This window comes from Argentina silus (genome assembly GCF_951799395.1).
Source record: "Argentina silus genome assembly, chromosome: X".
Lineage (NCBI taxonomy): Eukaryota > Metazoa > Chordata > Actinopteri > Argentiniformes > Argentinidae > Argentina > Argentina silus.
The window spans coordinates 16,656,346-16,674,038 of NC_139653.1; the positions used below are offsets into that span (position 1 = coordinate 16,656,346).

Below are 17,693 nucleotides of genomic sequence, written 5' to 3' on the forward strand. Positions count from 1 at the left end.
TCATATATTGTGATTCCAGTGGTCTGAATGTTGTACTGTGACACGTAAATAGGAGTTCAATTCCACCTGTTTAAGTATACGCCTGAACTTTTTTATCTGGTAGAAAATATATTAATTTAGACTTGCATCCGTGATTCATCTGTTGTCAATGGAAATTTTCTAATTTTGAGAGTTTACATTTTGATGGTAGTATTTGTTACATTTAAAACATTCCATAAACATAGCATACTTGAAATTCTTATTTAAAGTATAGGCCTACTCGATCATTTTTGTTTGTACCTTGCTTACGTGATAAAAAAAAGAAAAGAAAATAAGAACATATATATATATATATATATATATATATATATATATATATATATATATATATATATATACAGTCTAATTGAAAAATGCACTTGAAATACACTGGATTATTACATTTGTGATCTGATTTATTTTATTTTATAAGTGTCTCTGAGTTAATTTAAAAAGTTAATAAAAACTAGCTGTTATATTTGTGTCCCAATATGACTCGTGAAATGTATAACCTGTTTTACGCTTAGGCGATGTCGGATTATCTTGGGCAATTCACAACGCACTGGACACAATATGGATAAAGCATTTAATACATCTGAAATTATATCTACAGGCCTTCACGTCAATTATTGTTCATGTACTACCCCCTTATACAAGTCAAATAACGTGCATACATAATAACAACTGAGTAAATCATACTTTGATAATGCTGTTGATTATTACTGATTGTTATTATTAGTATTATTATTAGTATTATTTTGCTATAATATATTAATATATCAGTAGGACGCATGTGTAAACAAGGTGATGATTCTCAAATGGCATGGGGTTGCGCATAGCTTACAGTAAACACATTATCTGCTACTTAATCGAGTACTAAATCAGGTTCAGATAATACAATGTCATTACCCCAATGCCATACATAAGCCTGACATTTTATTAGACACGTATTTGTAATAGCAAGGGATGTAGGTAAACATTATTATGCTTATAGATCTACAATGAAAACATCTCCTAAGGGTTCAACAAAAGTAACGCATGCATAGTTTACACGGATGGTCTCATTTTTATGAGTTTCGAAGTATCGAATACATGTATCAAATGTTGTGCAGTCCAAGGTCAAAGAAGTACAGTATAGGTGATGCGCGCTTAGGCCTAATGCTTGTGATTATATATTTGGGATTCAAAATTGCACGACGTTCCAGTGATCTCCTAATGTATTAATTGTTCACATAAACCTGAATGTGCCTTTTGTCTGTAAATCACATTCACAAAAATAAAGTAAGTAACAGGTCTATTAGCGATAATTGATTGCAAGCATGCGTCAAATAAGGAATTTTTGAGCAAAAGCGATATTAATCAACCATCTACAAGAAAGGGAAATGGGAATTTATTAGACTTACCTTAGAGTCAATCGTTTTGAAGGCGAGGTCATCCTCATCTACTTCAAAATAGATTTCAGTCGTCGTGATGGAGAGCGTCCCTCGCGCCACTATTACCGGGGCAACAAGCTGGGCTGGGGTGCTAAGGACCACAGGGCCTGCAAAATACAACAAAATACGGGATATTAATGCATGCTTGACAAATCCAACACTAAAAACTGATTCGTTTGATTTTTTTTGCCAATGATTATGAAATATGTTCCCTAAAAAGATTATAGCCAATGTTAAACATATAGAATTACTGAAAGCAAACATGATTCCTGTCTGATGCATACTGAAATTGTCCAGTTTAGGTTATTGGCCTATACCTACTGTATTTTTTAATTAGCATTACCCTAAATGTTGCGCTCCTCTTAAGAATAAAGAAGTGAAATATGGCTCAGTGGTGCCACTTCAAGTCTAAAATCGAGATGATATATGGACATAATTCTAAGGTAAGGCCTGCGTAATACACCAATATTTCACAACATGATTATCATTATATTATTAGTCCTAACAATAATTAAATAAACTAACTGGGGGGTATGGAAGACCACTTAAGTAATACATGTGTATAACATCTAAAACTAAATTTCGTTCATTATTTACTATGGCTTATTGACCCAAGTCAGCTGATTGTGATCACATGCGATCTCTCTTTCTGTCTCCACCCCTCTTCCTACCCATTTGCCTCTTCTCTCTCCATCCTCCATGTTCTATTTGGATCAGTGTCGCTGAAGCCCACGGTTACAGTGATTTGCCTCTAGCTCAAATGAAAGCTCTTGAAATTGGGATATTTATCGATCCTCTGAACTCCAAAGCGCCACTTTAATGTCTCATCAATCTTAATCTAGGTTCCTCAGGCAATTATGTCCGATACTGTTGCAAGATTACAAGTGGATTTTGGTTTCAATTCCCAAAGCGTTCCCTATTGTGCTTGCAGATCGCTCTCAGGAACAGTCAAATCGGCTTTCCCTGCTCTTTTACTCAGCGCTGGCTGCATTAATGTGATCTTATCTGCTGACAGTATCACCGCTTAACTTGTGGTTTACAAGCTTTATATGGAGAGTAAAAATGCAATAACCTGGGTCTGTTTTTGCATTGCGTTCAATAAAATTCGAGTTTATTGGCATAACATGATGACCTACTGATGGCCTAAGTGAATTAATCAAAACACAAATGCAAAAAGCATTTTGTAGTAGTCTTTCCATGTGAAAAATAATAATAATAATAATAATAATAATAATTATTATTATTATTATTATTATTATTACTATTACTATTACTATTACTATTACTATTACTATTACTATTATTGTTATTTATATTGTTATACCATTTCTAATGATACCTAAACCTATATACTCCCATTTTTGAGAAAGGTCAATTTACAAATACAGCCGACTTTTCGGTGAACAATGAAATCATAGACTATAAGCCGACGTTTTAGCAATTACAAATTGTTTTGCTATAATGTGCCTGTGCTCAATGCTGTTGCAAGAGATAGGATGTAGGGTTGGTCTAGGCTATCTGCTACATGTCCATTGGAAACCCTCAATTACAAGCCCCCTCCTAGAAACAATAACAGGTTTCAGGGGTACAGAACCAATTGTGCTGTGGCCTGGAGAGACACTAGTATAGAGAAAGACAACACAACATTAATCCACTGCATCCACCACGCAGAGGGAGAGGATTAGGTTGTAATCCCTTTAGGGATCTTTCCACAATTAGGATATAACATTAAAATGTTTACATTTAAAGTTTTCAGACAGTTATCCCATAGCTCTTTCTTCATACATTTTCCAGGTTATTCATATTAACATATTCATGTGATTATTATTATCAGTAAAAATAATAATAATAATGATGGGGAAACTATTATGAGTACGCACACACACGTTGGATAATGTCTAAGATGACCAACTATCTGGTCATCTTAGACATTAGACATCTTAGACTGTCTACTTTACTAATGTATCTCTTAACAGAAACAGTCAACTATTGCATGCTAATTTCCTAAAATAGGGGGCTGTTATATTTACATTCTTTGTTTACTCTCTTGTCTATGATGCTGGTAAACTACTAAACAGGCCTTCTTGCTTGAAGATACTGTAGCAACAGGGCTGTCAGTGCCACACTGATACACAGAGGTGTTCAGGGATAATTTCATGAGTAGAATTATAGCACTCATTCTTTCACTAATTTCAATGCAGTTTTCTTTCTTTCAATTAATGCAAAAGATAAACTTGTTGTCATTTAAGCAGAAAAGAGTGTATAATGTGAGACAACAGCTATGTACAGTATATAAGATAACAGTTATCTTGTTAGGGTTATTTTCTGTATTTAATACTATGCTTATGAATAGTGTAGCCTACATAGAGTAAGGGAGATATATTATACCATTCACATTGGTGTTTGACATGCTGTTAAGTATCTTTTGTCCCCTCCCTCTTTTACCACTGGGTGGAACAGCAAGTTCATCCAACTTGTTATTTCTAAGAACCTCACAAACAGACTGAACACAGGAGATGAGTCTTTTACAATGTATGTTAGTTTTTTCTTTTTTCTTGATATTGTTCCTGCTGTTCTTTCCCAATCTTATTTTGATACAATGATCTGTAATCATAAACATACTGTACCCTTTTTTGCATGACAATGCCCTCTTGAAAGAGCAAATACAAGTGTGGCAGTAAAACAGAAACCCACAATGACTTGATTGTGTTAACAAGTTTGAATTAATGTACAGACTACAGTACCAGCTTGTCATTCACATTGGCCCCATCAAATGGTCTGTCAAAGGATAATATCCCAACAAAACAAACACTATCTAAACAAACTGCCCTTCTTTGTCATAAGAAACACTAAATGAGCCTCAGACTCCTCTCTCTTCTCTCCTGCGCTCATCTCTCATTTCCCTGCCGTATTTTGGTTACAGATGAGTAGACAAAAGGACCCATTTGATGCCAGTAAAAGCACATACGGCATTCCCAATGTTTGTGGGGGAGCAAAACTAATCATGGGTTTGGTAACCACAACTTGCTGGGCCGAGAGCAAGCCCCTCCCCTTTGGCAGCAGGCATTGACGCGACGGTTGGCAGGAGGAGCTGTGTTGTTGACAGATATCTAGTCCTAGATCTCTTATTAAGGTTGGTCATGACATAGATTAGATATAGAGCAAGCACAGACAGCACATCCTGGTCACAGCACTACTCCATAGTTACTCTGAGATAGGGTTCCCCTACTGGCGAAAACATGAACATACCTAGCATATTTTACCATGATGCAACATTAGCTTTTTTTCAATGGTTTTGAACAATTATTTCATCACAATAGCAGCCACAACATGTTGTTTCCTCTTGAGCTTGTTCCACAAGCCAGTCATTGATTTTAAGCAGAAGGCAGCCTAAATCTTGTGTCAGTGTTTTTAGCCCTGACCATACAGTACTTGGGCAGAGCAGAGCTCATCTGGTCTCACAGAGACAGTGAGAGGGTGGGACTGTGACATCGACAGAGCCCTTGGCAGCCTGCTTGCCCAGGGAATAGGGAGATGTCAGTCCTCTCCCCTGGGACCCATCTATGTGTTCAGACAGAGGCCATCTCTGCTCGTCTGTGCCCTGCTTCATGTCATCCTGAACATTGTCAACAAAGACACGCATAATTAATGTAGATATTGTCATAGGAGCAAAGATACAAAGACACATGTGCTTACATGACAACATGGTGATACATGAACTGTGATATAATCTATTGTCATAATTGCAACATACGAGTAAGGTATATAGAAACAGCAGCAAAAAACATAAAACATATTTTATTCTTTTTTTGCTTTTTTTCAACACTGTCCACAACAGATCATTTTTTCTTTATCTCATAAAACAAATCTTAGAAAGTCTCACAATGACAGATGAGGAACTGCAACCAAAGTTTCCCCCACTCTATTTGCTGCTTCATAATCCTTGTGATTGGAACATAGTAAACGTTTCAGGAATTTATGAGGGCTGCCATGACTCACTATTGTATTCCAGTAAAAATGTTGCATCAGGCATAAAACCCATGAGGGTCTCCTTTTATTTTAGGCACAAATTGTTTGCACTAGGCGCACGTAATGTGACCGTTGAAAAGGAACTCTTGATCTATATTCACAATGCAAGTGAACTCTGGCTAACATACCCCTCGAAGACCATGGCAATTACATCTAAGGCAGCACAATTCTGACTTGATAGTTTGGCACAGATAGATGCCATAAAACTATGAGGGGGGTTTGGACAACACTGCTTTTGGCATTCAGGTACAGTACACTACTGACTGGACCATGTCAGACCAATAAGCTATTTAAACAAACCTGAGATATTGGATAAAAATAACTAACAGATCATTGCACTTTTTAATGATGATAATAAATCTAAGGTTTAACATTAAACTGCCCTTGCCTGAGCGGGTGCGGACCTATTAATCTGTTAATGAAGGTTTGGTGTGGAGGGAGTGAACACTAGTAAGTTTAATTGCAGGATTATTAATCAGATGTCAGTGTTAGGCTACCTTCATATACATGTAGTAGTATTCACACTCAAGAACAGATGGAAAATAAACTTTTCACAGTAGCCTTGCCAACTGTACAGTACAAACTTTTCCTGCCAGCCAAAGTTCTGTTAAAATGCCTCAAAGTTAAGTTTAAATGTAATAATTTAAGCATTTGATTTATTGTCTCCATATTCAGACATCATGTCATGGAGTAGCTTGTATTAACAAAGCCTTCGTCATTGAAATAGGCACGGCTGAGTGTGCATGATCTATTGAAATAATGTCTACACACCAAATGAGTAACAAATGTGCATTAACTAATTATGATCAATCAAGTTCCATCTTCTTTTTTTACATGAGGGAGGGTGATTTGAAATACATATGTCACTCACAATTTTCTTTCCCTTTAATAATTTCTACCCTTTTTTTCTACCCTTTTTAAAGAATAGGATCAAGGCATTAAGGATGGTTAATAGATTGGTTTGGTCGGGTTAGATGAAATACACAGTTTTATGTTAGTTTAATCATTGATTGCCGGCCAAATTTTGAATCTAAATTGTGACATTTTCAGATTAATCATCCTTCCGGTGTTAGTTTAACTTGGAATGAGAAGACTTGTCTCTGGATATAAACACACAAGGAAGGAACCGGACTGAAGAAATCCAAAACAAAACAAAGACGACAAAATGTATCAAACAGGAACAACAGCCAAAGTTATACCTGGGGGGTACCTTGGAAACACTGTCCAAAACAATTCAGCTTGCCAAAAACAAATTGTAACCACGTACTATATTGTGCCGTAGACATCAATAAAATATTTTTGGCCAGTTGTCAACCTTTCAAAGTGAGATATTTTGGGGATAAAGGTGTCCGAGTCATTATTTGCCCAATTTAGATAATGGTCCTGAGCCTGAATACTCTATTTCTTGGAGATTACCAATCCTTTTGAAGAGTTCTGAGAGCATTATCATGGTATGTTATGCATGCCAAAATTAATGAATGCTTGTCTCTAGATATCAGTCAGCTTATTGACCTTTAAGTCAAACTCAAGATAACATGGAACAAGGACATAAAAGAGAATACATACACTTCTCAATGCATTAGTGCTTCATACAGTAGTTACTATGCTGTGGCTGCGGTGTGTGTGTGTGTGTGTGTGTGTGTCACCATCAATTTGAATCTACCTGTGATTAAATAAATGTGAATGAATTGAATTAAGTCAATACAATGTATGTCAAAAAAATTAATGTATTGACATTAACCTCCTCTATCCTTTGCATTCTCCCTTGAGATGAGGCAGGATAAAAGGCCAAAATGTACCTGGGGGTTAGGGAGAACACAACCTAGTTAGGGTGAGAGGTCAGATAGTGTATATGGAGGAGGTGAGAGATGCTTGGAGGCGCTTGTGTGTAGTGTTCACTCACCAGCCAGGTTGTCAATCTCCTTCTCCTGCAGTAGACTGATGGTGTCATCATCCCCCTCCAGCATCAGCTCCATCTCAGGGTTCTGGCTGGCCACCGCCTGGCTGCGGAAGGCTTTCTTAGACTTGAACACCTTATCCTCCTCTGTGCCTGAAACAGTGAATGAATGCAGAGAGAGGGAACAATCAGACATCTAAATACCGCTCTATTGAACCTCAAAGATCAAACTGTCATAAGATGGTGAAGATAAAGACTTCCAAGTGTCACACCAGTGCAGACAAAGGGGGAAACTAGTTTTGATAGTTTCATAATATGCATACCTATCTGCCATATCTATCTGCATGTATGAATTGATACAAGCAGAGGTAGTCATATTGTACATTAAATTAGAGTATTTATTATTATTATTATTATTATTATTAATAATAATAATAATAATAATAATAATAATAATAATAATAATAATAATACATTTTATTTGTAAAGCACTTTTTATTTGATCATTCATTGAGTGCATTTAAAAACAATGCACTATAAATAACTAAGAAGACTACAGGAAGGGTCTGAAGAGGTGAGTTTTTAGTCCTGTTTTGAAAGAGAGCATCTGGGCTGTCTTAAGGTCCTTTGGAAGCTCATTCCAGAGGCGAGGGGCGGCATTGCCGAAAGCTCAGTCACCAATTGAGCACAGCTTAGTCCTAGGCACATGGAGTTGGAGTCTGTTGCCGGACCTAAAACTGCGGGATGAGGTGAGGGGTTGTATAGGATCCTTCAGGTATGGGGGAGTGGTTCCATGGATACACTTGAAGGTCAGCAGCAATATTTTGTAATCTATTCTGTAGTTGATTAGGAGCCAGTGCAGGGACTTCAAAACAGGGGTGATATGTTTTCGCACTCTTATCAGAATCCGAGCAGCACTGTTGTGGATGTATTGGAGCTTCTGCAGACTCTTGCTGGGGATACCTTAAACAGTGTGTGAAAGTAATCCAGCCTTGAGGAGATAAATGCGCAGATGAGCTTCTCTGCATCAGGCTGTATGAGGGTTGGACTGAGTTTTGAAATGTTATTCAGGTGTAAGAAAGAGGCTTTACAGATGTTTGATGATTTACAGATGTTTGATGTGGATGTCAAACACCAGGAAAGAGTCAAATTTATGCCAAGGTTGAAGGCTTGAGCAAAGAGAGGTTTTGACCAGCGATGGAGAGGTGGGTTATGTTAGAATGCTGGACCTTGTGGGGAGTGCCTACAAGTAGGGCATCAGTTTTGTTGCTATTGTAGACAGTTGACTGTCATCCAGGCCTTTATCTCCTCAAGGCAGGTGTTGAGGCATGCAGTGGCGGCAGAAGGATTTGGGGCTGTTATAAATTTGAGCGTCATCCGCATAACAGTAGAAGTAAATTCTGGACCTGTGGATCACATGGCCGAGTGGAAGCAGGTAGAGGATGGGCCCTAGGATTGATCCTTGTAGGACACCACAGGAGACCAGTGGGGCAGTGACCTGCACTCTCCTAGGGCAACATATTCTGACCTTTCAATAAGATAGGAATGAAACCAGTTTAGAGCTGTCCCTGAGAGACCGATGGTTGTCCTGAGGCGCTCTAGGTGAATTGAGTGGGCGATGGTTAAATCCAGATATAAATATAATAACTATTCATGTCAGAAGCCATAGTAGACATATAAACACACCGAATACATTTTCAATAGCTAAACAGCTGAGTTATTTCTGCCTTTGTTTTAAGACAAGGCCAACAAATGAAACAACATCTGATACTCGAAGACCTGCAACAGAGTGTTGGGAATATCTTGTCAGCTCATAGTCCATTAGAGATATTGACAGCTGCTTTCAGAGCTCTGACAAGAATGAGATTGAACAGACAATACAATTAAGATACTGCATACACCACCAAAGCTTATTATATGGTCATAGTAGAACAGCACATCATTCTAAAGGCTGAGTCCATACATCTTGCAAACAAAGAGGACTCAAAATGCATTTATCAACTTAATTAGCCTAACTCCAAGACAGCCTGCCACACATGACTGCTCACAGACGTCTATGTGGATTTGTCTTTTTTAAGGTCATATTGTATCTGTGAGAAACTAGAACAGAAACTCTGTGTGTAAGAAAAGCAGAACACATTTCAAGAAATGGGAGGTGGCTGACACTCTTCTGACATGATTCCTTTCAGCGCAGTTCTTAATACCCCTTTCCCTCCCCTGAAATACATGTACCTTTTCTTGAAGAGGTCACATTTGACTGTTGTCAACACTGCTACTGTGAAAAAAGTCTGCTTCCTGCTCTGTCTCATATCTGGAGCACTTTCATCAGATGGAGGGAAGAAGTCTGAGTGTTTCGGAAATGAATTCTGTGTAGCGTTAAAGGCAAAAGCCAGCCAGCGGTCACAGATCAAAGTGAAATGAGTGAAACTTAAAACTGTAATTCTGTAAACCATCATTTCACTCTGGGTAAATGAGGGAAAGTTGAGCAGAAGAGCTGACATTCTGATTGGCAAGATGGAGCAGAGGACCACAGTGGGAACCAGACTAAATAAACCATGCTGATTTCTACAGGCAAATTACCAACATCAATAAGAGAGAGAGAGAGGAAAATCAGCCAAGCAAACCACTTTGTCCACGATGCAATTTAGTTATCACAGAGAAGAAATACGGTTATAAATAATCAGAAATAAAGAAATACGACATGGGGAGAGAAAATGTGCTGACAAGAAGAGCCATCCTTTCATGAATGATAGCCCCTTGACTCAGAGATGTTGAATCAAAGCACAGCCGTGAAATAGATTGCCATTTGTCAACATTAAGGACTGGAAGCGCAGAGGTGTCAAGACAGCCTCATTACAAAGCTCTTAAATCGTCCACCTTGCCCCTCTTAAGACACAAATCAAGAAAAAAAAATTACATTGGGCCACTTCAGATCTACCATCATTCATGTCTGTGTGACCTAAAAAGAAGAACTACAGTAGACAATGCACCCTGTAGCATAGATCGAGACAACACACAGCCACAACCTGCTTCAGGGTTAACCAATGCAGCGCTCTCTAGCCTACACAAACAGCAGTCACCATGACCATGAATCAACTGGGCTAAACTGTTGTCTGAAAGTCAATAGAGAATGTGTGAATTGTATTTTTCTTTTTTCTGTAAAAACTACCATATCCAAGTAATTCAAAATAGAATACAGCTGCACATATAATTTGTTATTATGTTTAAAGTGAGGAACAGCTATGAACAGGTAGACCAAATTTCCACAATGGTGACATTTTCCTCAGAGTCTGAGGGTGATGAAATAAAGTGGATGTATGCTTTAATGAGAAAGTTACAGCTTTGGTCAAATAAACTTTACATGCTCAGAGAAGGGCCCCCAAACTGGAAATATGTCAGTGTTCAGTAGTTTTACTGTTCAATACTGTTCCATTTTTTACTGTTCCATGTTATACACACACATTATATTTATATATATATATATATATATATATATATATATATATATATATATATATATATATATATATATATATATATATATATATATAATATACATATATTGCAAGAGCTCTGGGGAATTTTGTGGCATGGGCCTTTCATTTTTATAGCCTCAGTAGAGTCAGTGAGCATGTGTTTCTTGAGGTCTCCTAAGTATAACACACCCCCACCACTCCTTAAAAAGAAAATATATGACATGATGTTTTACTTAGCGTAGACTGTGCTCTATGTGCATTTCCCTTAAGAGGAATAAGGCTGATCACAAATATACTTTAGAGTAATTCAATATATACATCTATAAATAAAAGACGACTACTACTTTCAGTTACTGTGTCGCTTTTTGAAGAACATACAGTACATACATCACAAGAACAAGATCATATAAAATGAGAACACAAGTCTTGCAAAAGAGAAAACATGAATCTCTCATTGATCTTTTGGGAACCCCATAAAAATGCCTCTGGGTTCTGTGGTCATCCACCAGGCACTGTGGACCTGATGGCAACCATTTTGGAGAGAACTTTTACTCCTATGCTTGAATGCTACAAACAGAAATCCTGCCCCAACAAATAAAATCGGAGGCAGATGCAAAGCTTTTGCCTTAATATTGGACTGTACCGCCTGAGCAGCAAAGGCTCATTCGCCTTCAAATCCTTCCTCTCTCTCCCCATAGCTTTAACAGTTAATCTCAGTTTCCAGATGGGTAAAAGGTTTCAAGTTTGTCAGATAGTAGGCTACAGATGACTTTATATGCTGTAAGTAGGCTATAGATGACTTTGCTGCATCCCTAACTCAATCCGTACTTGCGTTGGTAATGGCTCTATGCTTTTTTGCCGAACTATAAAATTATGTATGGTAATTAGAAGGCGTAACACTGTATTGATGCAGTGTTTCATACAGCCCCCTCTTCTGTTTCCCAGACTTTATCTGTCCCAGATCCTGCTTCTGCCCTCCTACGCACCCTCTCCATGGGATCCACATTCCACACAGATAGAAAAAAGCCCAGTCTGTTCATCCATAGGCTTTGGTAGCCTTGACGTAGGGGAGGTGCAACTCTGCCCCCTGCCTCATTACTTTTATTTGCTTTACACTCACAGATTAAATAAGGGGAAAAAACTGACAGCTTCATATTTCCTGTGATGTAACCCATCCATCTATGCAACGTGGAGTTTGTGAATGTTTAGTAAACATTACAACTTTGATGTAGGCAGGTTTATACAGTGCAGGCTCCCTCTGAAAGTAATCTTTATTTAAAATCCTGGCTGTGTCTACTGTGTTGCCGGAGGTCCAAAACAACCTCATCTCCACTGTTTCTAAACCCACTAACAGGAGCATCTTATATTCCCCACATCTGGAGCTCAACAATGGGGCTAGATGCTCTTTAGCTATATGTTAGTAGTACCTTTATTCAAAGTAGACATTGTACTGAGTATTTATTTGAAAGTATGGAAAAGATTTACGCCTTTTAAAAGCTCTTTCAAGGTCAATAAACACCCAATGGTTTCATTCTAAATTAATGTTATTATCATTTAAAATATAATAAACCAGGAAATAGCTAGGATATTATATTGCACAGTGGCTAGTTGTGATGGGCTGTGCTCTCCGGTTGTAATGAGCTATAAAGATCGCTGTCCACAGGAGCGTCCCAGAGTGCAGCAGGTCAGAGAGGAACTGCTCACCTGAAATGAGACAGCAAGGACACCCAGAGGTAAAACAGCCTGTTAAACACTTGGATCAATATTAACGTGACTTCCATTTCATGCTTGCCCAATTCCAATCAGCTAACAATATAGTCTGATAGTGGGCCATGCCTCCCTGTAACAGGATAGGTTATTACGGGCAAAGGGCAGAAACAGAATGCGCTCGCTATGCTGTCAATGCTGCTAATAGACAGAGAGGCAGGGTTTAAACACACACACACACACACACACACACACACACCCTCACACACACACAGAAAAGTGAAATAACTCACATTCAAGAAAGTCTTGAAGACCTACATGACAAATCAAAAAAAATAATATAATGGTTTACACTACAGGCATTGCATTCATTTTCCCCAAGTGAATTGGTAAGACTGACATTTACTACAAACAGAGCAGTGGGTATGTCTCTTTAAATCTTATTGAAGTCTATACTTTGCAGCAAATTCATTCTTTTTCAACTGGGTGCCTAAGTCTATATTGTTATATCCTGCTGTCAAACCAGGAACTGTGGAGTAATCTCTGGACGACCCACTGTTCCTCCTCATAGGAACTCTGAGAGTGCAACATTCTCAGGCCTAGCTAATGACTCTCTAGAGCCGACTCAAACAGGCCTTGTTGTTTCCCACTTAAATGAGTATATACTGTGGCTGTCTCACAATCCATTGAGTGTCATAAGTTCTACAGAGTCCCTGTCAAATCAAAGGAAACAAAGTTTGGAAACTGAGACTAATAAATACAGTATACAGCCTTTGACCTCCTACACTAGAGTTATCTGCTAATGACAGGTCTTATCTTTAAAATCATACCTCATCTAAATTAGAAGTGAACAGATGTAAAGAAAAAAACTTTCAAGGTAAGTTTGAGACTCCCACAACTGTCATTGCCACTGAAACATTTGAAGCATAAAAAAATAAGAACAAAACACCTCCCTCTTTGCATCCATCCACATGAAAGGCTGCCAGAATAACCCAGAGGTGCCCCTCACCTCAAGACTAACACCAGACCACAGGCAATCCCTTTCACATGACAAGCTTATGCATTATTCCACTCATTAGAACCACCAAGAGACACCTAAACTTCAACAAGTCCTCAATCAACCACATTGAGACACCAGTGACAATCCATGGAGACACAGAGATCACCTACAGGACATAGAAAAAAAATACAGACAAACAATGTAGTATAAGTGTGTTATTTTCTCCAGACATTTCTTTTTTGGTCCACGGCAGCTCAAAAAAGCATCAGCTGCCTTGACAACTACCAATAGAGCTTGATGGTTAAAAGGGACTACAGGAAAATAAGAACCAGATGGTGTGATTATTGTGTGTGTGCCATGTACATTGGCCACTTGCAGCTCAGAGAGCAGCTGGTGTATGTGTGTTATCTCCAGTGCTGCCCAGTACACTGCCATGGCCATGACACAGAGCTGCAAGCAGCCAGATGACATCTTGAACCCAACCAACGGTCAGCTTCACCATCCCATGCCCAAGACACTGAGAGACACACATCCTGGCCCATCATGCCAACACCTGGCATATGATACACAATAAGCAGAAGTGTTATTCTATCCCCATTCAGTCAAATATAATGGCTCCCAATTTGTAAAGAAAAATGGGAAATTACATGATTTAATAGCATCACAAAGATTAACATCACTGGGTATGTTTTATAGTTTGATATGGAAAAAGTTAAATTTTTCCTAAACATCTTGGGATATTAACTTTAAGAGAAGGAGATGATTTATTTCTAGCGTTTTGAAATGAATAAATGTGCCCTTGTTTCTTTAATACATCTGCTCTGCTATTTAATTACAGCCAGAAGTAAAGAGTCCAGAGTGTTTAATAGTATTGAACCGCTTCCCTTTAAAAGGCGGTGTTGCATGACATAGAGCAAAATTGACAGAGTGCAGTGGGGAACACTACGAGATCATCTGGGCCAATGAGGGAAAGTTACAGACAAAGAGCAAAAGAGTGAAATGAGTGATGCAATTTTCTCTCAACTATGTGTGGTGGGGGAAATAAAAAAAAGTGCAATAAAACTGACGTGCCATGTTCAATTGACAGGGCCCATAAATATTGTACCTATTAAAATGACAATGAACTTCTCTCAGCCAGGCACCGCCCACATAAGGTCTGCATTGATTTTACTACCATGCTGCTTATATGTACACATAACTATAAGGCTCTAGTCTCAACATTGATACCCTCTATGTACCTCATATATTTACAATAATGATGGCCGTGACCAAGTGAGGAGCACAGTTAGTTGTCAGAAGTCATACAGCATTATGAATGACATGACTGTGTGTCACAACAAGGAGCAACTACTGTCATGTGTGATACTGATTAAAATTGATCAGATTCCAAAGTGAAATGGACCATATATACTAACCACAGTCCTCCAGTGACTTGCAAGGGATGTCCAAATGGGTGGAGCCAAAGGCATTCCTGACAAATCTCCGCCTCCTGCGCAGGTCATCCTCCCAGTAGTCCAGACGCCAAAAGTCGTGCAGCTGACTGTGAGAAGACAGGACAGCCAGGTTAGACAGCACATACCCCTCACTGATGACCTGATTAAGCAGCTACAGCCATATCACAGGAGAGAATTTAAAGGAGAAAAGCCCCCACAGATAACAGACTTATTAGGCAGGCTAGTGACATGCTGTAAGGAAGCCCAGTGCTGCATCTTCACATGAAGGCCAAAGCTCCAGAGCAGCAGAGCAGCAGTAGCACAACCACCAGGAGCAGCCGCAGCCAACATTGCACACATAAATCACAGGCACTCCCATTAACAAATACAGCATCAAATTACAAGTGTAAATGGCGCAGCTTGCCTCATTTTTTACAATGTTTTTTAACAAGTCTTGTAAATCAAAGGTAGGACCCTCAATGCAGACAGCGTGGGGTTTAATGATCGGGAGGGTCTCAGGGCGGTTGAAGCCTGGGCCTATAAAACAACCCCCCCCCCCTGCATATGTGGAGCCATGATTAAAATAATGTGCTGAAATATTCATTGAAATGATTCCCAGAGCCCTGGAGCAACCCAACAGAAAATTGCATTTTTATTCATTATTAATAACAGAGAATTAGGGCTATAAAAAAGGGAGAGAAAGAAGAAAACAGCTCAGGCATGTGGTAACCATCTTTGTAAATGATTATTCCAACATTAGTGAGGACCTGGGATAATTTTATTGCTTGCAGCTAATGCAAACCATTAAGACCCAGGACTAGCATCAGGTTACTAAGTGCTGCTCTTTTCAAGTGTGCTCTGGCTGGAGATATTTCAAAGGCAGTGTGTTTCCATGAAAGGAAACTGCATAGCAAACCCCCCAGAAAAACTGCAACTGATTTACTCCAAACTGGGTTGAGAAACATGTAAAAATAGAGTCATGATTAAAGTAATTGGGGAACAGATGACAGTGTGGTAAGAGACAGTCTTTGGTCACATCAATAAGGCATGTGGTTAATCTATATTTCCAAGTGTGAGGAAATACTCTTTTTTCTTTTTCAACTTCAATTTAATCTTATAGATGTGAACATTTAAAAGGACCAAAGGGAATATAATTCCAAGAAATTAATCACCCAAGGAGAAACAGCGGTTTGATTTGACTGCTATTAATGTCTTAGATGAACGATAGGCATATTCAGAGAGCATGCTAAAGTCTGTATACAGTATATTTCCTATCCCAGTAACTGTATTTATGTCAAGGCCTGAAATACTGCCTTCACCTCCACAATCGCAAAGCCAATAACAACAGCAACAACTACAAGTCAGACAGCTAGACAGTCCCACAGCCCCCCACGGCTCTCTACAATGTATCTGCTACGAAATCCAAACACAGAATTGACTCTCTATGTACAGTAGGATAAAGTCCTTGGCTAGCTGCCACAGATTTCATTGTATGGTTTCTGCCCTGTTCTCTGCCATAATATTGAGGCCGTCTAAACAGATTAAAGTGTTACAAGGGGATCACATTACAAAAACTATCCCCTTGTTCTATGAATATAATGTCAGAAATCAAGAAGCTCAAGAGACTTAGCAGCGCTCTGACAGCGACGAGAGCTCAGTCTCCGTTAAGCATCAATCAAGAGCGAGAGAGAGAGAGAAAAAGCGTGTGTGAGAGAGTGTGTGTGTGTGGGTACACACACACACATGCATGTGTCTGAGTTGGATGCTAAAAGTATCATGAGTTGCTGTATGCAAAGTGTCACAAAATGCCTAGAGCTTGTCCCCTGTCAATCTCCCACAAAGCTTAGCTGAGAGAGAGAGAGAGAGGGGGGGGGGGGGGGGAACCCACGTAAATGATACTGTAAACGCAAGATTACACAGTGTGAAAAATGTAAATCCAGTGTAGGCAACTGGGAGATTACCGTTAAAGATTATAACCTCTAATTCTTACTACAAATAGGCTGCAATGCAGACACCAGTGGGGGAGGAATTCAATGCTTTGAAGATTTTCTCACAACAATATCAAACACACATGATGCATTCGATTTGGTCTGGTTGGTTAGGGATAATCATTTATGTACACCAACTTAAGTACAAGCCAAAATGTTTTCATTTTTATTTAATATGAATCAAATTCTCAACAAACCAACCCACAATTACAAAGATTGATTAACCAAGTCTTAGATGTCAACATTTTGATTTCTCTTCCCTCTATTTTCCCCCACGCATATGCTTTCACTTTCAAAGTGGTTTTCTAGCCATGGAGAGAGGGACCTGTGATACTCTAAACCGTGTGGTCAGCACCAGACCGGATTTGGACCATGCCAAGTGCTGTGATGAAGGAGCCTCGTCAGTGAGGGTGGTCTAGCCCTGGAGAGCTCAGGAGGAATGGGTTCCGAAGGGAGGTCCCCAGCTGGGGGCTACAGAGCTCACACACAAACTACTACAGTACACTACCCTTAAAGTGATGTCTGAGACGCCTTTTAGACGCCTTTTCCCAACACCAACACTCCATGGGAGGATTGAAGAGCAAGGTGAGGGGGACCAAAGAAAGCCCAGCCACAAAAACACTCATGTGTAACTGGAATTCCTCACAACTTTTTTAAGAGGAGTACATATTGAGTGGAGTGTGAGGGATAAAATACAATGCCAGATGCTGAA

General features: G+C 39.0%; 1 protein-coding gene across 7 annotated transcripts in view; it reads right to left on the minus strand.

Moving 5' to 3' along the window:
- The window catches only part of LOC310822746 (neurobeachin), a gene marked incomplete at its 5' end in the record, with an annotated part of 231,677 nt that overhangs the window by 57,751 nt on the left and 156,233 nt on the right, over window positions 1-17,693 (minus strand). For 3 of the 7 annotated variants that reach the window (XM_083695209.1, XM_083695214.1, XM_083695212.1), the window contains 3 exons: window positions 1,422-1,558; window positions 7,384-7,530; window positions 14,979-15,100. In XM_083695209.1, coding sequence (XP_083551335.1) covers window positions 1,422-1,558; window positions 7,384-7,530; window positions 14,979-15,100 — 406 coding nt within the window. Of the gene's footprint in view, window positions 1-1,421; window positions 1,612-7,379; window positions 7,531-14,975; window positions 15,101-17,693 lie in introns of all 7 variants that reach the window. The other 4 variants (XM_083695208.1, XM_083695213.1, XM_083695210.1 and 1 more) reach the window with 2 other exon arrangements.